Here is a 23,689-nt window from a genome sequence, read left to right on the forward strand (position 1 = left end):
AGTATATCAGTGGCGTGTGGTCAGGGCAATCAAGGCAATCAGTGATTGGTCAATAAAATCTAAAATTACCACATGTCACAACTATATATAAATTGTTCTAAAATACAGTCCAGACCAAAGGTTTGGACACAAGGGCCAGCAAGTGCTCAGCATCTGGAACTCCTTCAAGAGCATTTCAGGTGACGACCTCTGACCTCTTGAAGCTCATCAAGAGAATGACAAGAGTGTGTGAAGCAGTAATCAATATACTTTAAGATACTTTGAATAACCTAGAATATAACACATATTTTCAGTTGTTTCACACTTTTTTTTTTAAGTATATGATTCCACAGGTGTTAATTCATAGTTTTGATGCTTCAGTGTGAATCTACAATTTTCATTTTCATGAAAATAAAGAAAACTCTTTGAATGCGTCCAAACTTTTGGTCTGTACTGTATATCAAAATAAGCCGGTAAAGTTTTTTTGTTGTGCAAACTCCCATGAGCCCTCGAGCACCAGATGGAGGGTATAGAGCTGGTCCAGTGTTCCACGACCGGGACGAAAACCACTCTGCTCCTCCTGAATCCGAGGTTCGACTATCGGTCGGATTCTCCTCTCCAGGACCTTGGAATAGACCTTATGGGAGGCTGAGGAGTGTGATCCCTCTGTAGTTGGAACACACCCTCTGGTCCCCCTTCTTGAACAGAGGGACCACTACCCCGGTCTGCCAGTCCAGAGGCACGGTCCCCGAACGCCACGCGATGTTGCAGAGACGTGTCAACCAAGACAGTCCTACAACTCCAGATACTTTAGGTCCTCAGGGCGGATCTCATCCATCAATCAGCGGCACATCTGGCCTGTCGATACCTGTCACCGGCCTCAGGAGTTCTACAAGTTCTTCCAAAGAGGCCTGATAGGCCTCCTTCTTCAGTCTGATGACATCCCTTACTTCCGGTGTCCACCACCGGGTTCGGGGGTTGCCGCCATGACCTTGCGAGCACAGCTCCGAGCAGCCGCATCAACAATGCAGGTGGAGAACATGGTCCACTCGGACTCAATGTCCACAGCCTCCCCATGGGAGAAGGGTTAGAGTTACGGAGACATGGGAGAAGCTTTCCCGGAGGTGTGATTTGAATACCTTACTGACAGAGGGCTCCGCAAGACATTCCCAACAGACCCTCACAATGCGCTTGGGTCTGCCCCCATGGGGCGTCGAGCACCCACCCCAGGCCTGGGTAAAAGGGTAAACAGGATAACAAACTGAATGACTTTTTACCGAGAGAGGAGGTGCACCGTTCCTGGAGATACTGCAATACCAGGCCAATGCATGGAGTGGACAAAGCAAGCCCCAAATTCCATCTCCCTGGTCCAAAAATCAATTGAATATATGGTCCCCAGGTAAAGGACGCATCAGGTATTAAACTGATAAGAACAGATACTACACTTGATCTTAGCCATAGGAAGCGTTACACAATGGGTTCAGGGAGCTACATTACTGTAGACTTGGAGGAAAGATGAAGAAACAAACTTTGGAGATTCAATGCCCGAGGTTTAATGACCCTTTGTTTGAGGAAAACATATCAAATGACATTGAGACTTACTTGGAAGTGAATGATACTGGGGAAACCTCCCTCCCTATAACTTGTCACGCTGCTAAAGCAGTTTTGAAAGGAAACAATAGCTTACTTCACCAAAAATCAAATAAGCAAAATAAATAGATATAAATTAGCAAATCTATTTAAAACATGGAGTTGACAGCATTAGAAATACAAGGTGCAATCAAGAGACTAAATTATATAATTGTTTATGAGCTCTAAAAGAAACACTTATCCCTCTGCTTTCAACTGGACACTTAAACCTCTAAAGAAGCCATATTCTACCACCTAAGTGAAGGACCGAGATGATTGTGCTTCAGATAAACCTGTTTCTACTCTGAATGTGGACTGTCGTATACACACCTCAATTATGTCCAGAATAATGGAACAAATGATCCCAAATTTAATCCACAGGATTTATTTGCAGACGACAAACGAAAGAAAACATATTGAATGATATACAAAAGCAACAGAACAAAGTAATAATAATTAGTTTGGTTACTGGCCTGACATGTTCTAATACTTACTCAGAGAAGGAGCAGAGACTGTAAACATCTGACTCTTACGTGGCTTTAACTTCATACTATGTAACACATAAAGTAACGGAACATAAATATGGACTGATGATGTCAGGATGATATATAATTGTGGTGTGGAGAATTTGGGAATAGCAAATAGGCCAACCCCCCCAAATTAATTTTATTTCATGTTATAAATGTGTCTTCTAGATGATTATTTTAAAGCGTGGTTGTTATTTTCAAGTTGCTACTTGCTATGTTAATTATATGTGGGCGTGTCCCTCATTCGTCCAGGAGAGTTCCATCGTAGAAAAAGGTTCCGTTGTTTCATCTGGACTCAGTTTTAGAAAAAACAAGACGTTTCGACTTTCATCCAAGAGTCATTGTCAATTTGCGAATTTAGACCGGGAACTCAGATATTTATTCTATTCTGTGGTAAGCCCCGCCCACCAGGCGGCCCTCCTGAAGTGGAAGAAAAAGTTGTTTGTTTCAATAGAATCGTCAATTCAATTCAATTTATTTTTGTAACACCAAAAATCACAACAGTTTCCTCTGAGGGCGACAGTGAAAAATAAATTAAGCAATGTCTGTGGGGACGAGGGACAATGTCCCAGAGTCCTCTGTCCTTAGACCCTCCTTCTGTCCTTAGACCCTCCTTCTGTCCTTAGACCCTCCTTCTGTCTTTAGACCCTCCTTCTGTCCTTAGACCCTCCTTCTGTCCTTAGACCCTCCTTCTGTCCTTAGACCCTCCTTCTGTCCTTAGACCCTCCTTCTGTCCTTAGATCCTCCTCCTGTCCTTAGACCCTCCTTCTGTCCTTAGACCCTCCTTCTGTCCTTAGACCCTCCTTCTGTCCTTAGATCCTCCTCCTGTCCTTAGACCCTCCTTCTGTCCTTAGATCCTCCTCCTGTCCTTAGACCCTCCTTCTGTCCTTAGCTCCTCCTTCTGTCCTTAGACCCTCCTCCTGTCCTTAGACCCTCCTTCTGTCCTTAGCTCCTCCTTCTGTCCTTAGATCCTCCTTCTGCAGGAAAAACTACAAAAAACCTCCTTGGGAAAAAGTATAAACCTCGGTTAGTTCCAGATGAAGGAGGATGTGACTCTCACAGACGTGAGGGAGACTGGCGCTGGAGCCACTCAGGAGGAGAACCAGTTCTTCAGGAGGAGAACCAGTTCTTCCAGGCAGATGAGGGACCGTCCACACGGGGCAGGGACCACTTCACCAGGTCCTCAGGAGTGTGAAAAAGAAAAAGAAGGCGGTGAACAGTTTGCAAGTGGAATTAAATATTAAATATCGTTTGATAGAGTAAGTAATCTTTATCAGAGGATAGTGCTCAAGTTCAAGTTGCTCCTAGGGCAGCGGAGCTGAAACTGTAGCTTTATATTTCTGTTCCTAACTAGTCTGACCATAAGTCATTTCAAAGAGGAACGTTTTAAGCCTGGACTTAAATGAAGAGACTGTCTCAGTCTCTTGAACTTGGACATGAGCTGATTCCATAACACAGGAGCTCTACCTCCTACTGTGCTTTTAGAGACTCTTGGGACCAACACAAGTCCAGCATTTTGAGAGTGAAGAGCTCTGATGAGATGGTTCTATAGCATCTTTGAGGTGACCATGTCATTTGTGGCTTTGTAGGTCAGGAGTAGAATTTTAAATTTGATTCTAAACTGGACAGGAGCCAGTGAAGAGACTCCAGCACCGGCGTAATGTGCTCTCTTCTTTTAGTTCCTGTTAGTAATCTTGCTGCTGCATTTTGAACCAGTTGAAAGCTTTTTATGTTTTTTTTAGGACCTGCTGTGAGCAGGAGTTACGGTCGTCCAACTCACACCAATTAGTCTCCCTTTTGTTGTTTCTGATTAGAGTTAGAGAACAAAGAACTTTTTCTTCTACTTCAGGAGTAGCGTGTCCAAAAATACAAATTAAGTATCACATTTACATTACATTTTTTACATTAGTTTTTACCACAGAAAAACATTTCACATAAAGTTGGTCATACAGTCAATATCATTCAAATATCAAAGAGATGCTTGAAAAGTACATATGTGAAAGTGCTCCTCATTATCACACTTTATTTTATTCTTTTAGTCCTGGTTTGGGACAGTCGGGCGGCTCTGTGCTGCTCGGCCAATGATCTCTCAGATACGACTCCTGAGCACAACATTGACCTGTGTACATCTGAATTGTAGATTTCCTCCTATTCCCTTGCAGAAGTATGTTCTGATATGAATTATGTATAAATGATGTTAAATGATAAATAAATTTTCCATAAAAATGTCTCTTCCTGTTGCAGAGCCTTCACTGATGTCCTGGAGTCCACCAGAGGCTGAACCATGGTCATTCTGCAGCAGGTCAGCTTTTAAGAAATAACAATCACATGATCTTCTTCTAAATAAAATATTACACCTGTGACAATTTAGGATATTTCTTCTCCTAAAACAGAAACTAAGAAAAAAGTTGGATGATATGTGGATTCAGATTTGTCCTCTGTATGATAACGCTTTTTTATTTATTGGACTGATACATTTGAACAATGTTCCCTCCACAGGGAGACAGCTGTGGGTGGTATACCTCTGTGGGTGGTACACCTCTGTGGGTGGTACACCTCTGTGGGTGGTACACCTCTGTGGGTGGTACACCTCTGTGGGTGGTACACCTCTGTGGGGTGAGCAACAGGACAGTCCCAGAACACGTGATAGTGGTTTGTCTCCTGCTGCCACAGTGTCTCCAACAGCATTTCCTTGGGAACACTTTGACATGGTGTTATGAGAAAACATGACTCCTTTTCTCCCTCCAAACGTGTGATTTTGTGCTTCTCCACTGGGATGTACACACATGTTCCCTCTGCTCGTCTGTCCAGACAAGATGACCTTCCCTTTCCCATTTGTTTGAAATATGTTATACATTATATATAATATAGAGTATTTGTCCAGATTAGTCATGCATTGACATATTGTGATCATCCCCCTTGAAAGTTCTGATGCATCAGGGGTCTATGATGGTCATTACTTTGTTTAATTATTGGTTATAGTAACTTCTTATTAAATACCTTAAAAAGCCAAAGGATTCATTGACAATCGATACATTGATGACACAAATTAGCGCTTTTTGTTGTCAAATGTCTTGAATTTCTAATTAACATCTAGTCACTGTAAACATGAACTGAGCCTTGGCTACAAACACAGACTTCTCTTCTCCTCTGCACATGCTCAGTTAGAGCTTCACTTCTCCTCTGCACATGCTCAGTTAGAGCTTCTCTTCTCCTCTGCACATGCTCAGTTAGAGCTTCTCTTCTCCTCTGCACATGCTCAGTTAGAGCTTCTCTTCTCCTCTGCACATGCTCAGTTAGAGCTTCACTTCTCCTCTGCACATGCTCAGTTAGAGCTTCTCTTCTCCTCTGCACATGCTCAGTTAGAGCTTCACTTCTCCTCTGCACATGCTCAGTTAGAGCTTCTCTTCTCCTCTGCACATGCTCAGTTAGAGCTTCTCTTCTCCTCTGCACATGCTCAGTTAGAGCTTCACTTCTCCTCTGCACATGCTCAGTTAGAGCTTCACTTCTCTGCACATGCTCAGTTAGAGCTTCACTTCTCCTCTGCACATGCTCAGTTAGAGCTTCACTTCTCTGCACATGCTCAGTTAGAGCTTCACTTCTCTGCACATGCTCAGTTAGAGCTTCACTTCTCTGCACATCCTCAGTTAGAGCTTCACTTCTCCTCTGCACATGCTCAGTTAGAGCTTCACTTCTCCTCTGCACATGCTCAGTTAGAGCTTCACTTCTCCTCTGCACATGCTCAGTTAGAGCTTCACTTCTCCTCTGCACATGCTCAGTTAGAGCTTCACTTCTCCTCTGCACATGCTCAGTTAGAGCTTCACTTCTCCTCTGCACATGCTCAGTTAGAGCTTCACTTCTCCTCTGCACATGCTCAGTTAGAGCTTCACTTCTCTGCACATGCTCAGTTAGAGCTTCACTTCTCCTCTGCACATGCTCAGTTAGAGCTTCACTTCTCTGCATATGCTCAGTTAGAGCTTCACTTCTCTGCACATGCTCAGTTAGAGCTTCACTTCTCTGCACATGCTCAGAGCTTCACGTCTCCTCTGCACATGCTCAGTTAGAGCTTCACTTCTCTGCATATGCTCAGTTAGAGCTTCACTTCTCTGCACATGCTCAGTTAGAGCTTCACTTCTCTGCACATGCTCAGTTAGAGCTTCACTTCTCCTCTGCACATGCTCAGTTAGAGCTTCACTTCTCCTCTGCACATGCTCAGTTAGAGCTTCACTTCTCCTCTGCACATGCTCAGTTAGAGCTTCACTTCTCTGGACATGCTCAGTTAGAGCTTCACTTCTCCTCTACACATGCTCAGTTAGAGCTTCACTTCTCTGCATATGCTCAGTTAGAGCTTCACTTCTCTGCACATGCTCAGTTAGAGCTTCACTTCTCTGCACATGCTCAGAGCTTCACGTCTCCTCTGCACATGCTCAGTTAGAGCTTCACTTCTCTGCATATGCTCAGTTAGAGCTTCACTTCTCTGCACATGCTCAGTTAGAGCTTCACTTCTCTGCACATGCTCAGTTAGAGCTTCACTTCTCCTCTGCACATGCTCAGTTAGAGCTTCACTTCTCTGCACATGCTCAGTTAGAGCTTCACTTCTCCTCTGCACATGCTCAGTTAGAGCTTCACTTCTCTGCACATGCTCAGTTAGAGCTTCACTTCTCCTCTGCACATGCTCAGTTAGAGCTTCACTTCTCCTCTGCACGTGCTCAGTTAGAGCTTCACTTCTCTGCACATGCTCAGTTAGAGCTTCTCTTCTCATCTGCACATGCTCAGTTAGAGCCTCTCTTCTCCACTGCACATGCTCAGTTAGAGCTTCTCTTCTCTGCACATGCTCACTTAGAGCTTCACTTCTCCTCTGCACATGCTCATTTAGAGCTTCTCTTCTCCTCTGCACATGCTCAGTTAGAGCTTCTCTTCTCTGCACATGCTCAGTTAGGGCTTCACTTCTCTGCACATGCTCAGTTAGAGCTTCTCATCTGCACATGCTCAGTTAGAGCTTCTCTTCTCATCTGCACATGCTCAGTTAGAGCTTCACTTCTCCTCTGCACATGCTCAGTTAGAGCTTCTCTTCTCATCTGCACATGCTCAGTTAGAGCTTCACTTCTCCTCTGCACATGCTCAGTTAGAGCTTCTCTTCTCCTCTGCACATGCTCAGTTAAAGCTTCTCTTCTCCTCTGCACATGCTCAGTTAGAGCTTCTCTTCTCATCTGCACATGCTCAGTTAGAGCTTCTCTTCTCATCTGCACATGCTCAGTTAGAGCTTCACTTCTCTGCATATGCTCAGTTAGAGCTTCTCTTCTCCTCTGTACATGCTCAGTTAGAGCTTCTCTTCTCGTCTGCACATGCTCAGTTAGAGCTTCACTTCTCTGCACATGCTCAGTTAGAGCTTCACTTCTCCTCTGCACATGCTCAGTTAGAGCTTCACTTCTCCTCTGCACGTGCTCAGTTAGAGCTTCACTTCTCATCTGCACATGCTCAGTTAGAGCTTCTCTTCTCATCTGCACATGCTCAGTTAGAGCTTCTCTTCTCCACTGCACATGCTCAGTTATAGCTTCTCTTCTCTGCACATGCTCACTTAGAGCTTCACTTCTCCTCTGCACATGCTCATTTAGAGCTTCTCTTCTCCTCTGCACATGCTCAGTTAGAGCTTCTCTTCTCTGCACATGCTCAGTTAGGGCTTCACTTCTCTGCACATGCTCAGTTAGAGCTTCTCATCTGCACATGCTCAGTTAGAGCTTCTCTTCTCATCTGCACATGCTCAGTTAGAGCTTCACTTCTCCTCTGCACATGCTCAGTTAGAGCTTCTCTTCTCATCTGCACATGCTCAGTTAGAGCTTCACTTCTCCTCTGCACATGCTCAGTTAGAGCTTCTCTTCTCCTCTGCACATGCTCAGTTAAAGCTTCTCTTCTCCTCTGCACATGCTCAGTTAGAGCTTCTCTTCTCATCTGCACATGCTCAGTTAGAGCTTCACTTCTCTGCATATGCTCAGTTAGAGCTTCACTTCTCCTCTGCACATGCTCAGTTAGAGCTTCACTTCTCTGCACATGCTCAGTTAGAGCTTCACTTCTCTGCACATGCTCAGTTAGAGCTTCACTTCTCTGCATATGCTCAGTTAGAGCTTCACTTCTCTGCACATGCTCAGTTAGAGCTTCACTTCTCTGCATATGCTCAGTTAGAGCTTCACTTCTCTGCACATGCTCAGTTAGAGCTTCACTTCTCCTCTGCACATGCTCAGTTAGAGCTTCTCTTCTCATCTGCAAATGCTCAGTTAGAGCTTCACTTCTCATCTGCACATGCTCAGTTAGAGTTTCTCTTCTCCTCTGCACATGCTCAGTTAGAGCTTCACGTCTCCACTGCACATGCTCAGTTAGAGCTTCTCTCTGCACATGCTCAGTTAGAGCTTCAATTCTCCTCTGCACATGCTCAGTTAGGGCTTCACTTCTCCTCTGCACATGCTCAGTTAGAGCTTCACTTCTCCTCTGCACATGCTCAGTTAGAGCTTCTCTTCTCCTCTGCACATGCTCAGTTAGAGCTTCTCTTCTCATCTGCACATGCTCAGTTAGAGCTTCTCTCTGCACATGCTCAGTTAGAGCTTCTCTTCTCCTCTGCACATGCTCAGTTAGAGTTTCTCTTCTACTCTGCACATGCTCAGTTAGAGCTTCACTTCTCCTCTGCACATGCTCAGTTAGAGCTTCTCTTCTCCTCTGCATATGCTCAGTTAGAGCTTCTCTTCTCATCTGCACATGCTCAGTTAGAGCTTCTCTCTGCACATGCTCAGTTAGAGCTTCTCTTCTCCTCTGCACATGCTCAGCTAGAGCTTCTCTTCTCCTCTGCACATGCTCAGTTAGAGCTTCACTTCTCTGCACATGCTCAGTTAGAGCTTCACTTCTCCTCTGCACATGCTCAGTTAGAGCTTCACTTCTCTGCACAAGCTCAGTTAGAGCTTCACTTCTCCTCTGCACATGCTCAGTTAGAGCTTCACTTCTCTGCACATGCTCAGTTAGAGCTTCTCTTCTCCTCTGCACATGCTCAGTTAGAGCTTCACTTCTCTGCACATGCTCAGTTAGAGCTTCACTTCTCCTCTGCACATGCTCAGTTAGAGCTTCACTTCTCCTCTGCACATGCTCAGTTAGAGCTTCACTTCTCCTCTGCACATGCTCAGTTAGAGCTTCTCTTCTCATCTGCACATGCTCAGTTAGAGCTTCTCTTCTCCACTGCACATGCTCAGTTAGAGCTTCTCTTCTCTGCACATGCTCACTTAGAGCTTCACTTCTCTGCACATGCTCATTTAGAGCTTCTCTTCTCCTCTGCACATGCTCAGTTAGAGCTTCTCTTCTCTGCACATGCTCAGTTAGGGCTTCACTTCTCTGCACATGCTCAGTTAGAGCTTCTCATCTGCACATGCTCAGTTAGAGCTTCTCTTCTCATCTGCACATGCTCAGTTAGAGCTTCACTTCTCCTCTGCACATGCTCAGTTAGAGCTTCTCTTCTCATCTGCACATGCTCAGTTAGGGCTTCACTTCTCATCTGCACATGCTCAGTTAGAGCTTCTCCTCTGCATATGCTCAGTTAGAGCTTCACTTCTCCTCTGCACATGCTCAGTTAGAGCTTCACTTCTCTGCACATGCTCAGTTAGAGCTTCACTTCTCTGCACATGCTCAGTTAGAGCTTCACTTCTCTGCATATGCTCAGTTAGAGCTTCACTTCTCTGCACATGCTCAGTTAGAGCTTCACTTCTCTGCATATGCTCAGTTAGAGCTTCACTTCTCTGCACATGCTCAGTTAGAGCTTCTCTTCTCATCTGCAAATGCTCAGTTAGAGCTTCACTTCTCTGCACATGCTCAGTTAGAGCTTCACTTCTCCTCTGCACATGCTCAGTCAGAGCTTCACGTCTCCACTGCACATGCTCAGTTAGAGCTTCTCTCTGCACATGCTCAGTTAGAGCTTCACTTCTCCTCTGCACATGCTCAGTTAGGGCTTCACTTCTCCTCTGCACATGCTCAGTTAGAGCTTCTCTTCTCCTCTGCACATGCTCAGTTAGAGCTTCACTTCTCCTCTGCACATGCTCAGTTAGAGCTTCACTTCTCTGCACATGCTCAGTTAGCGCTTCTCTTCTCCTCTGCACATGCTCAGTTAGAGCTTCACTTCTCATCTGCACATGCTCAGTTAGAGCTTCACTTCTCCTCTGCACATGCTCAGTTAGAGCTTCACTTCTCTGCACATGCTCAGTTAGAGCTTCACTTCTCCTCTGCACATGCTCAGTTAGAGCTTCACTTCTCTGTACATGCTCAGTTAGAGCTTCTCTTCTCCTCTGTACATGCTCAGTTAGAGCTTCTCTTCTCGTCTGCACATGCTCAGTTAGAGCTTCACTTCTCTGCACATGCTCAGTTAGAGCTTCACTTCTCCTCTGCACATGCTCAGTTAGAGCTTCTCTTCTCATCTGCACATGCTCAGTTAGAGCTTCTCTTCTCCACTGCACATGCTCAGTTAGAGCTTCTCTTCTCATCTGCACATGCTCAGTTAGAGCTTCTCTTCTCCACTGCACATGCTCAGTTAGAGCTTCTCTTCTCTGCACATGCTCACTTAGAGCTTCACTTCTCCTCTGCACATGCTCAGTTAGAGCTTCACTTCTCCTCTGCATATGCTCAGTTAGAGCTTCACTTCTCCTCTGCACATGCTCAGTTAGAGCTTCACTTCTCTGCACATGCTCAGTTAGAGCTTCACTTCTCCTCTGCACATGCTCAGTTAGAGCTTCACTTCTCTGCATATGCTCAGTTAGAGCTTCACTTATCTGCACATGCTCAGTTAGAGCTTCACTTATCTGCACATGCTCAGAGCTTCACTTCTCCTCTGCACATGCTCAGTTAGAGCTTCACTTCTCTGCATATGCTCAGTTAGAGCTTCACTTCTCTGCACATGCTCAGTTAGAGCTTCACTTCTCTGCACATGCTCAGTTAGAGCTTCACCTCTCCTCTGCACATGCTCAGTTAGAGCTTCACTTCTCTGCACATGCTCAGTTAGAGCTTCACTTCTCCTCTGCACATGCTCAGTTAGAGCTTCACTTCTCTGCACATGCTCAGTTAGAGCTTCTCTTCTCCTCTGTACATGCTCAGTTAGAGCTTCTCTTCTCGTCTGCACATGCTCAGTTAGAGCTTCTCTTCTCTGCACATGCTCAGTTAGAGCTTATCTTCTCCTCTGTACATGCTCAGTTAGAGCTTCACTTCTCCTCTGCACATGCTCAGTTAGAGCTTCACTTCTCTGCACATGCTCAGTTAGAGCTTCTCTTCTCCTCTGTACATGCTCAGTTAGAGCTTCTCTTCTCCTCTGCACATGCTCAGTTAGAGCTTCACTTCTCTGCACATGCTCAGTTAGAGCTTCACTTCTCCTCTGCACATGCTCAGTTAGAGCTTCACTTCTCCTCTGTACATGCTCAGTTAGAGCTTGACTTCTCCTCTGCACATGCTCAGTTAGAGCTTCTCTTCTCATCTGCACATGCTCAGTTAGAGCTTCTCTTCTCCACTGCACATGCTCAGTTAGAGCTTCTCTTCTCTGCACATGCTCAGTTAGAGCTTCTCTTCTCCTCTGCACATGCTCAGTTAGAGCTTCTCTTCTCTGCACATGCTCAGTTAGGGCTTCACTTCTCTGCACATGCTCAGTTAGAGCTTCTCATCTGCACATGCTCAGTTAGAGCTTCTCTTCTCATCTGCACATGCTCAGTTAGAGCTTCACTTCTCCTCTGCACATGCTTAGTTAGAGCTTCTCTTCTCATCTGCACATGCTCAGTTAGAGCTTCTCTTCTCCTCTGCACATGCTCAGTTAGAGCTTCACTTCTCCTCTGCACATGCTCAGTTAGAGCTTCTCTTCTCATCTGCACATGCTCAGTTAGAGCTTCTCTTCTCATCTGCACATGCTCAGTTAGAGCTTCACTTCTCTGCATATGCTCAGTTAGAGCTTCACTTCTCCTCTGCACATGCTCAGTTAGAGCTTCACTTCTCTGCACATGCTCAGTTAGAGCTTCACTTCTCTGCACATGCTCAGTTAGAGCTTCACTTCTCTGCATATGCTCAGTTAGAGCTTCACTTCTCTGCACATGCTCAGTTAGAGCTTCACTTCTCTGCATATGCTCAGTTAGAGCTTCACTTCTCTGCACATGCTCAGTTAGAGCTTCACTTCTCCTCTGCACATGCTCAGTTAGAGCTTCTCTTCTCATCTGCAAATGCTCAGTTAGAGCTTCACTTCTCTGCACATGCTCAGTTAGAGCTTCACTTCTCCTCTGCACATGCTCAGTTAGAGTTTCTCTTCTCCTCTGCACATGCTCAGTTAGAGCTTCACGTCTCCACTGCACATGCTCAGTTAGAGCTTCTCTCTGCACATGCTCAGTTAGAGCTTCACTTCTCCTCTGCACATGCTCAGTTAGAGTTTCTCTTCTACTCTGCACATGCTCAGTTAGAGCTTCACGTCTCCACTGCACATGCTCAGTTAGAGCTTCTCTCTGCACATGCTCAGTTAGAGCTTCACTTCTCCTCTGCACATGCTCAGTTAGGGCTTCTCTTCTCCTCTGCACATGCTCAGTTAGAGCTTCACTTCTCCTCTGCACATGCTCAGTTAGAGCTTCTCTTCTCCTCTGCACATGCTCAGTTAGAGCTTCTCTTCTCCACTGCACATGCTCAGTTAGAGCTTCTCTTCTCATCTGCACATGCTCAGTTAGAGCTTCTCTTCTCCACTGCACATGCTCAGTTAGAGCTTATCTTCTCTGCACATGCTCAGTTAGAGCTTCACTTCTCCTCTGCACATGCTCAGTTAGAGCTTCACTTCTCCTCTGCACATGCTCAGTTAGAGCTTCACTTCTCCTCTGCACATGCTCAGTTAGAGCTTCTCTTCTCTGCACATGCTCAGTTAGGGCTTCACTTCTCTGCACATGCTCAGTTAGAGCTTCTCATCTGCACATGCTCAGTTAGAGCTTCTCTTCTCATCTGCACATGCTCAGTTAGAGCTTCACTTCTCCTCTGCACATGCTCAGTTAGAGCTTCTCTTCTCATCTGCACATGCTCAGTTAGAGCTTCTCTTCTCATCTGCACATGCTCAGTTAGAGCTTCACTTCTCTGCATATGCTCAGTTAGAGCTTCACTTCTCCTCTGCACATGCTCAGTTAGAGCTTCACTTCTCTGCACATGCTCAGTTAGAGCTTCACTTCTCTGCACATGCTCAGTTAGAGCTTCACTTCTCTGCATATGCTCAGTTAGAGCTTCACTTCTCTGCACATGCTCAGTTAGAGCTTCACTTCTCTGCATATGCTCAGTTAGAGCTTCACTTCTCTGCACATGCTCAGTTAGAGCTTCACTTCTCCTCTGCACATGCTCAGTTAGAGCTTCTCTTCTCATCTGCAAATGCTCAGTTAGAGCTTCACTTCTCATCTGCACATGCTCAGTTAGAGTTTCTCTTCTCCTCTGCACATGCTCAGTTAGAGCTTCACGTCTCCACTGCACATGCTCAGTTAGGGCTTCTCTCTGCACATGCTCAGTTAGAGCTTCAATTCTCCTCTGCACATGCTCAGTTAGGGCTTCACTTCTCCTCTGCACATGCTCAGTTAGAGCTTCACTTCTCCTCTGCACATGCTCAGTTAGAGCTTCTCTTCTCCTCTGCACATGCTCAGTTAGAGCTTCTCTTCTCATCTGCACATGCTCAGTTAGAGCTTCTCTCTGCACATGCTCAGTTAGAGCTTCTCTTCTCCTCTGCACATGCTCAGTTAGAGCTTCACTTCTCCTCTGCACATGCTCAGTTAGAGTTTCTCTTCTACTCTGCACATGCTCAGTTAGAGCTTCACGTCTCCACTGCACATGCTCAGTTAGAGCTTCTCTCTGCACATGCTCAGTTAGAGCTTCAATTCTCCTCTGCACATGCTCAGTTAGGGCTTCACTTCTCCTCTGCACATGCTCAGTTAGAGCTTCACTTCTCCTCTGCACATGCTCAGTTAGAGCTTCTCTTTTCCTCTGCACATGCTCAGTTAGAGCTTCTCTTCTCATCTGCACATGCTCAGTTAGAGCTTCTCTCTGCACATGCTCAGTTAGAGCTTCTCTTCTCCTCTGCACATGCTCAGTTAGAGTTTCTCTTCTACTCTGCACATGCTCAGTTAGAGCTTCACTTCTCCTCTGCACATGCTCAGTTAGAGCTTCTCTTCTCCTCTGCATATGCTCAGTTAGAGCTTCTCTTCTCATCTGCACATGCTCAGTTAGAGCTTCTCTCTGCACATGCTCAGTTAGAGCTTCTCTTCTCCTCTGCACATGCTCAGCTAGAGCTTCTCTTCTCCTCTGCACATGCTCAGTTAGAGCTTCACTTATCTGCACATGCTCAGTTAGAGCTTCACTTCTCCTCTGCACATGCTCAGTTAGAGCTTCACTTCTCTGCACATGCTCAGTTAGAGCTTCTCTTCTCCTCTGTACATGCTCAGTTAGAGCTTCTCTTCTCGTCTGCACATGCTCAGTTAGAGCTTCTCTTCTCCTCTGCACATGCTCAGTTAGAGCTTCACTTCTCTGCACATGCTCAGTTAGAGCTTCACTTATCCTCTGCACATGCTCAGTTAGAGCTTCACTTCTCCTCTGCACATGCTCAGTTAGAGCTTCACTTCTCCTCTGCACATGCTCAGTTAGAGCTTCTCTTCTCATCTGCACATGCTCAGTTAGAGCTTCTCTTCTCCACTGCACATGCTCAGTTAGAGCTTCTCTTCTCTGCACATGCTCACTTAGAGCTTCACTTCTCTGCACATGCTCATTTAGAGCTTCTCTTCTCCTCTGCACATGCTCAGTTAGAGCTTCTCTTCTCTGCACATGCTCAGTTAGGGCTTCACTTCTCTGCACATGCTCAGTTAGAGCTTCTCATCTGCACATGCTCAGTTAGAGCTTCTCTTCTCATCTGCACATGCTCAGTTAGAGCTTCACTTCTCCTCTGCACATGCTCAGTTAGAGCTTCTCTTCTCATCTGCACATGCTCAGTTAGGGCTTCACTTCTCATCTGCACATGCTCAGTTAGAGCTTCTCCTCTGCATATGCTCAGTTAGAGCTTCACTTCTCCTCTGCACATGCTCAGTTAGAGCTTCACTTCTCTGCACATGCTCAGTTAGAGCTTCACTTCTCTGCACATGCTCAGTTAGAGCTTCACTTCTCTGCATATGCTCAGTTAGAGCTTCACTTCTCTGCACATGCTCAGTTAGAGCTTCACTTCTCTGCATATGCTCAGTTAGAGCTTCACTTCTCTGCACATGCTCAGTTAGAGCTTCACTTCTCCTCTGCACATGCTCAGTTAGAGCTTCTCTCTGCACATGCTCAGTTAGAGCTTCACTTCTCCTCTGCACATGCTCAGTTAGGGCTTCACTTCTCCTCTGCACATGCTCAGTTAGAGCTTCACTTCTCCTCTGCACATGCTCAGTTAGGGCTTCACTTCTCCTCTGCACATGCTCAGTTAGAGCTTCTCTTCTCCTCTGCACATGCTCAGTTAGAGCTTCACTTCTCCTCTGCACATGCTCAGTTAGAGCTTCTCTTCTCCTCTGCACATGCTCAGTTAGAGCTTCACTTCTCCTCTGCACATGCTCAGTTAGAGCTTCACTTCTCCTCTGCACATGCTCAGTTAGAGCTTCACTTCTCTGCACATGCTCAGTTAGCGCTTCTCTTCTCCTCTGCACATGCTCAGTTAGAGCTTCACTTCTCATCTGCACATGCTCAGTTAGAGCTTCACTTCTCCTCTGCACATGCTCAGTTAGAGCTTCACTTCTCTGCACATGCTCAGTTAGAGCTTCACTTCTCCTCTGCACATGCTCATTTAGAGCTTCTCTTCTCCTCTGCACATGCTCAGTTAGAGCTTCTCTTCTCTGCACATGCTCAGTTAGGGCTTCACTTCTCTGCACATGCTCAGTTAGAGCTTCTCATCTGCACATGCTCAGTTAGAGCTTCTCTTCTCATCTGCACATGCTCAGTTAGAGCTTCACTTCTCCTCTGCACATGCTCAGTTAGAGCTTCTCTTCTCATCTGCACATGCTCAGTTAGGGCTTCACTTCTCATCTGCACATGCTCAGTTAGAGCTTCTCCTCTGCATATGCTCAGTTAGAGCTTCACTTCTCCTCTGCACATGCTCAGTTAGAGCTTCACTTCTCTGCACATGCTCAGTTAGAGCTTCACTTCTCTGCACATGCTCAGTTAGAGCTTCACTTCTCTGCATATGCTAAGTTAGAGCTTCACTTCTCTGCACATGCTCAGTTAGAGCTTCACTTCTCTGCATATGCTCAGTTAGAGCTTCACTTCTCTGCACATGCTCAGTTAGAGCTTCTCTTCTCATCTGCAAATGCTCAGTTGGAGCTTCACTTCTCTGCACATGCTCAGTTAGAGCTTCACTTCTCCTCTGCACATGCTCAGTCAGAGCTTCACGTCTCCACTGCACATGCTCAGTTAGAGCTTCTCTCTGCACATGCTCAGTTAGAGCTTCACTTCTCCTCTGCACATGCTCAGTTAGGGCTTCACTTCTCCTCTGCACATGCTCAGTTAGAGCTTCTCTTCTCCTCTGCACATGCTCAGTTAGAGCTTCACTTCTCTGCACATGCTCAGTTAGAGCTTCTCTTCTCCTCTGCACATGCTCAGTTAGAGCTTCACTTCTCCTCTGCACATGCTCAGTTAGAGCTTCACTTCTCCTCTGCACATGCTCAGTTAGAGCTTCACTTCTCTGCACATGCTCAGTTAGCGCTTCTCTTCTCCTCTGCACATGCTCAGTTAGAGCTTCACTTCTCATCTGCACATGCTCAGTTAGAGCTTCACTTCTCCTCTGCACATGCTCAGTTAGAGCTTCACTTCTCTGCACATGCTCAGTTAGAGCTTCACTTCTCCTCTGCACATGCTCAGTTAGAGCTTCACTTCTCTGTACATGCTCAGTTAGAGCTTCTCTTCTCCTCTGTACATGCTCAGTTAGAGCTTCTCTTCTCGTCTGCACATGCTCAGTTAGAGCTTCACTTCTCTGCACATGCTCAGTTAGAGCTTCACTTCTCCTCTGCACATGCTCAGTTAGAGCTTCTCTTCTCATCTGCACATGCTCAGTTAGAGCTTCTCTTCTCCACTGCACATGCTCAGTTAGAGCTTCTCTTCTCATCTGCACATGCTCAGTTAGAGCTTCTCTTCTCCACTGCACATGCTCAGTTAGAGCTTCTCTTCTCTGCACATGCTCACTTAGAGCTTCACTTCTCCTCTGCACATGCTCAGTAAGAGCTTCACTTCTCCTCTGCATATGCTCAGTTAGAGCTTCACTTCTCCTCTGCACATGCTCAGTTAGAGCTTCACTTCTCTGCACATGCTCAGTTAGAGCTTCACTTCTCCTCTGCACATGCTCAGTTAGAGCTTCACTTCTCTGCATATGCTCAGTTAGAGCTTCACTTCTCTGCACATGCTCAGTTAGAGCTTCACTTCTCTGCACATGCTCAGTTAGAGCTTCACTTCTCCTCTGCACATGCTCAGTTAGAGCTTCACTTCTCTGCACATGCTCAGTTAGAGCTTCACTTCTCCTCTGCACATGCTCAGTTAGAGCTTCACTTCTCTGCACATGCTCAGTTAGAGCTTCTCTTCTCCTCTGTACATGCTCAGTTAGAGCTTCTCTTCTCGTCTGCACATGCTCAGTTAGAGCTTCTCTTCTCTGCACATGCTCAGTTAGAGCTTCTCTTCTCCTCTGTACATGCTCAGTTAGAGCTTCACTTCTCCTCTGCACATGCTCAGTTAGAGCTTCACTTCTCTGCACATGCTCAGTTAGAGCTTCTCTTCTCCTCTGTACATGCTCAGTTAGAGCTTCTCTTCTCCTCTGCACTTGCTCAGTTAGAGCTTCACTTCTCTGCACATGCTCAGTTAGAGCTTCACTTCTCCTCTGCACATGCTCAGTTAGAGCTTCACTTCTCCTCTGCACATGCTCAGTTAGAGCTTGACTTCTCCTCTGCACATGCTCAGTTAGAGCTTCTCTTCTCATCTGCACATGCTCAGTTAGAGCTTCTCTTCTCCACTGCACATGCTCAGTTAGAGCTTCTCTTCTCTGCACATGCTCACTTAGAGCTTCACTTCTCCTCTGCACATGCTCATTTAGAGCTTCTCTTCTCCTCTGCACATGCTCAGTTAGAGCTTCTCTTCTCTGCACATGCTCAGTTAGGGCTTCACATCTCTGCACATGCTCAGTTAGAGCTTCTCATCTGCACATGCTCAGTTAGAGCTTCTCTTCTCATCTGCACATGCTCAGTTAGAGCTTCACTTCTCCTCTGCACATGCTCAGTTAGAGCTTCTCTTCTCATCTGCACATGCTCAGTTAGAGCTTCTCTTCTCCTCTGCACATGCTCAGTTAGAGCTTCACTTCTCCTCTGCACATGCTCAGTTAGAGCTTCTCTTCTCATCTGCACATGCTCAGTTAGAGCTTCTCTTCTCATCTGCACATGCTCAGTTAGAGCTTCACTTCTCTGCATATGCTCAGTTAGAGCTTCACTTCTCCTCTGCACATGCTCAGTTAGAGCTTCACTTCTCTGCACATGCTCAGTTAGAGCTTCACTTCTCTGCACATGCTCAGTTAGAGCTTCACTTCTCTGCATATGCTCAGTTAGAGCTTCACTTCTCTGCACATGCTCAGTTAGAGCTTCACTTCTCTGCATATGCTCAGTTAGAGCTTCACTTCTCTGCACATGCTCAGTTAGAGCTTCACTTCTCCTCTGCACATGCTCAGTTAGAGCTTCTCTTCTCATCTGCAAATGCTCAGTTAGAGCTTCACTTCTCTGCACATGCTCAGTTAGAGCTTCACTTCTCCTCTGCACATGCTCAGTTAGAGTTTCTCTTCTCCTCTGCACATGCTCAGTTAGAGCTTCACGTCTCCACTGCACATGCTCAGTTAGAGCTTCTCTCTGCACATGCTCAGTTAGAGCTTCACTTCTCCTCTGCACATGCTCAGTTAGGGCTTCACTTCTCCTCTGCACATGCTCAGTTAGAGCTTCACTTCTCCTCTGCACATGCTCAGTTAGAGCTTCTCTTCTCTGCACATGCTCAGTTAGAGCTTCTCTTCTCCACTGCACATGCTCAGTTAGAGCTTCTCTTCTCATCTGCACATGCTCAGTTAGAGCTTCTCTTCTCCACTGCACATGCTCAGTTAGAGCTTATCTTCTCTGCACATGCTCAGTTAGAGCTTCACTTCTCCTCTGCACATGCTGTTAGAGCTTCACTTCTCTGCACATGCTCAGTTAGAGCTTCACTTCTCCTCTGCACATGCTCAGTTAGAGCTTCACTTCTCCTCTGCACGTGCTCAGTTAGAGCTTCACTTCTCCTCTGCACATGCTCAGTTAGAGCTTCTCTTCTCATCTGCACATGCTCAGTTAGAGCTTCTCTTCTCCACTGCACATGCTCAGTTAGAGCTTCTCTTCTCTGCACATGCTCACTTAGAGCTTCACTTCTCCTCTGCACATGCTCATTTAGAGCTTCTCTTCTCCTCTGCACATGCTCAGTTAGAGCTTCTCTTCTCTGCACATGCTCAGTTAGGGCTTCACTTCTCTGCACATGCTCAGTTAGAGCTTCTCATCTGCACATGCTCAGTTAGAGCTTCTCTTCTCATCTGCACATGCTCAGTTAGAGCTTCACTTCTCCTCTCTACATGCTCAGTTAGAGCTTCTCTTCTCATCTGCACATGCTCAGTTAGAGCTTCACTTCTCCTCTGCACATGCTCAGTTAGAGCTTCTCTTCTCCTCTGCACATGCTCAGTTAAAGCTTCTCTTCTCCTCTGCACATGCTCAGTTAGAGCTTCTCTTCTCATCTGCACATGCTCAGTTAGAGCTTCTCTTCTCATCTGCACATGCTCAGTTAGAGCTTCACTTCTCTGCATATGCTCAGTTAGAGCTTCACTTCTCCTCTGCACATGCTCAGTTAGAGCTTCACTTCTCTGCACATGCTCAGTTAGAGCTTCACTTCTCTGCACATGCTCAGTTAGAGCTTCACTTCTCTGCATATGCTCAGTTAGAGCTTCACTTCTCTGCACATGCTCAGTTAGAGCTTCACTTCTCTGCATATGCTCAGTTAGAGCTTCACTTCTCTGCACATGCTCAGTTAGAGCTTCACTTATCCTCTGCACATGCTCAGTTAGAGCTTCTCTTCTCATCTGCAAATGCTCAGTTAGAGCTTCACTTCTCTGCACATGCTCAGTTAGAGCTTCACTTCTCCTCTGCACATGCTCAGTTAGAGTTTCTTTTCTCCTCTGCACATGCTCAGTTAGAGCTTCACGTCTCCACTGCACATGCTCAGTTAGAGCTTCTCTCTGCACATGCTCAGTTAGAGCTTCAATTCTCCTCTGCACATGCTCAGTTAGGGCTTCACTTCTCCTCTGCACATGCTCAGTTAGAGCTTCTCTTCTCCTCTGCACATGCTCAGTTAGAGCTTCTCTTCTCATCTGCACATGCTCAGTCAGAGCTTCTCTCTGCACATGCTCAGTTAGAGCTTCTCTTCTCATCTGCACATGCTCAGTTAGAGCTTCACTTCTCCTCTGCACATGCTCAGTTAGAGTTTCTCTTCTCCTCTGCACATGCTCAGTTAGAGCTTCACTTCTCCTCTGCACATGCTCAGTTAGCGCTTCTCTTCTCCTCTGCACATGCTCAGTTAGAGCTTCTCTTCTCTGCACATGCTCAGTTAGGGCTTCACTTCTCTGCACATGCTCAGTTAGATCTTTTCATCTGCACATGCTCAGTTAGAGCTTCTCTTCTCATCTGCACATGCTCAGTTAGAGCTTCACTTCTCCTCTGCACATGCTCAGTTAGAGCTTCTCTTCTCATCTGCACATGCTCAGTTAGAGCTTCACTTCTCCTCTGCACATGCTCAGTTAGAGCTTCTCTTCTCCTCTGCACATGCTCAGTTAAAGCTTCTCTTCTCCTCTGCACATGCTCAGTTAGAGCTTCACTTCTCTGCATATGCTCAGTTAGAGCTTCACTTCTCCTCTGCACATGCTCAGTTAGAGCTTCACTTATCTGCACATGCTCAGTTAGAGCTTCACTTCTCTGCACATGCTCAGTTAGAGCTTCACTTCTCTGCATATGCTCAGTTAGAGCTTCACTTCTCTGCACATGCTCAGTTAGAGCTTCACTTCTCTGCATATGCTCAGTTAGAGCTTCACTTCTCTGCACATGCTCAGTTAGAGCTTCACTTCTCCTCTGCACATGCTCAGTTAGAGCTTCTCTTCTCTTCTGCAAATGCTCAGTTAGAGCTTCACTTCTCTGCACATGCTCAGTTAGAGCTTCACTTCTCCTCTGCACATGCTCAGTTAGAGCTTCTCTTCTCATCTGCAAATGCTCAGTTATAGCTTCACTTCTCTGCACATGCTCAGTTAGAGCTTCTCTTCTCCTCTGCACATGCTCAGTTAGAGCTTCTCTTCTCTGCACATGCTCAGTTAGGGCTTCACTTCTCTGCACATGCTCAGTTAGAGCTTCTCATCTGCACATGCTCAGTTAGAGCTTCTCTTCTCATCTGCACATGCTCAGTTAGAGCTTCACTTCTCCTCTGCACATGCTCAGTTAGAGCTTCTTTTCTCATCTGCACATGCTCAGTTAGAGCTTATCTTCTCATCTGCACATGCTCAGTTAGAGCTTCACTTCTCTGGATATGCTCAGTTAGAGCTTCACTTCTCCTCTGCACATGCTCAGTTAGAGCTTCACTTCTCTGCACATGCTCAGTTAGAGCTTCACTTCTCTGCACATGCTCAGTTAGAGCTTCACTTCTCTGCATATGCTGAGTTAGAGCTTCACTTCTCTGCACATGCTCAGTTAGAGCTTCACTTCTCTGCATATGCTCAGTTAGAGCTTCACTTCTCTGCACATGCTCAGTTAGAGCTTCACTTCTCCTCTGCACATGCTCAGTTAGAGCTTCTCTTCTCATCTGCAAATGCTCAGTTAGAGCTTCACTTCTCTGCACATGCATAGTTAGAGCTTCACTTCTCCTCTGCACATGCTCAGTTAGAGTTTCTCTTCTCCTCTGCACATGCTCAGTTAGAGCTTCACGTCTCCACTGCACATGCTCAGTTAGAGCTTCTCTCTGCACATGCTCAGTTAGAGCTTCAATTCTCCTCTGCACATGCTCAGTTAGGGCTTCACTTCTCCTCTGCACATGCTCAGTTAGAGCTTCACTTCTCCTCTGCACATGCTCAGTTAGAGCTTCTCTTCTCCTCTGCACATGCTCAGTTAGAGCTTCTCTTCTCATCTGCACATGCTCAGTCAGAGCTTCTCTCTGCACATGCTCAGTTAGAGCTTCTCTTCTCCTCTGCACATGCTCAGTTAGAGCTTCACTTCTCCTCTGCACATGCTCAGTTAGAGCTTCTCTTCTCCTCTGCACATGCTCAGTTAGAGCTTCTCTTCTCTGCACATGCTCAGTTAGGGCTTCACTTCTCTGCACATGCTCAGTTAGAGCTTCTCATCTGCACATGCTCAGTTAGAGCTTCTCTTCTCATCTGCACATGCTCAGTTAGAGCTTCACTTCTCCTCTGCACATGCTCAGTTAGAGCTTCTCTTCTCATCTGCACATGCTCAGTTAGAGCTTCACTTCTCCTCTGCACATGCTCAGTTAGAGCTTCTCTTCTCCTCTGCACATGCTCAGTTAAAGCTTCTCTTCTCCTCTGCACATGCTCAGTTAGAGCTTCTCTTCTCCTCTGCACATGCTCAGTTAGAGTTTCTCTTCTCCTCTGCACATGCTCAGTTAGAGCTTCACGTCTCCACTGCACATGCTCAGTTAGAGCTTCTCTCTGCACATGCTCAGTTAGAGCTTCAATTCTCCTCTGCACATGCTCAGTTAGGGCTTCACTTCTCCTCTGCACATGCTCAGTTAGAGCTTCACTTCTTCTCTGCACATGCTCAGTTAGAGCTTCTCTTCTCCTCTGCACATGCTCAGTTAGAGCTTCTCTTCTCATCTGCACATGCTCAGTTAGAGCTTCACTTCTCCTCTGCACATGCTCAGTTAGAGTTTCTCTTCTCCTCTGCACATGCTCAGTTAGAGCTTCACTTCTCCTCTGCACATGCTCAGTTAGAGTTTCTCTTCTCCTCTGCACATGCTCAGTTAGAGCTTCTCTTCTCCTCTGCACATGCTCAGTTAGAGCTTCACTTCTCCTCTGCACATGCTCAGTTAGAGTTTCTCTTCTCCTCTGCACATGCTCAGTTAGAGCTTCACTTCTCCTCTGCACATGCTCAGTTAGAGCTTCTCTTCTCCTCTGCACATGCTCAGTTAGAGTTTCTCTTCTCCTCTGCACATGCTCAGTTAGAGCTTCACGTCTCCACTGCACATGCTCAGTTAGAGCTTCTCTCTGCACATGCTCAGTTAGAGCTTCAATTCTCCTCTGCACATGCTCAGTTAGGGCTTCACTTCTCCTCTGCACATGCTCAGTTAGAGCTTCACTTCTTCTCTGCACATGCTCAGTTAGAGCTTCTCTTCTCCTCTGCACATGCTCAGTTAGAGCTTCTCTTCTCATCTGCACATGCTCAGTTAGAGCTTCACTTCTCCTCTGCACATGCTCAGTTAGAGTTTCTCTTCTCCTC

General features: G+C 46.1%; 1 protein-coding gene and 1 non-coding gene across 2 annotated transcripts in view; one reads left to right on the forward strand and one right to left on the reverse strand.

The window, feature by feature from the left end:
• Positions 1 to 1,262: 1,262 nt before the first annotated feature.
• Positions 1,263 to 1,448, reverse strand: LOC140361283 (U2 spliceosomal RNA). The gene has a single exon (XR_011926964.1). It is a non-coding gene; the product is annotated as a U2 spliceosomal RNA (small nuclear RNA).
• A 2,938-nt stretch (positions 1,449 to 4,386) lies between these two features.
• LOC140361268 (unconventional myosin-VIIa-like) overlaps positions 4,387 to 23,689 on the forward strand; it is a 247,547-nt gene continuing 228,244 nt past the window's right edge. The window contains exon 1 of the mRNA XM_072447021.1: positions 4,387 to 4,437. Coding sequence (XP_072303122.1) covers positions 4,420 to 4,437 — 18 coding nt within the window. The 5' untranslated portion in view covers positions 4,387 to 4,419. The remainder of the gene's footprint in view (positions 4,438 to 23,689) is intronic.

Source organism: Eucyclogobius newberryi, unplaced genomic scaffold (assembly GCF_026437365.1).
Source record: "Eucyclogobius newberryi isolate DKJ021-1_F unplaced genomic scaffold, fEucNew1.0.hap1 SCAF_15, whole genome shotgun sequence".
NCBI lineage: Eukaryota > Metazoa > Chordata > Actinopteri > Gobiiformes > Gobiidae > Eucyclogobius > Eucyclogobius newberryi.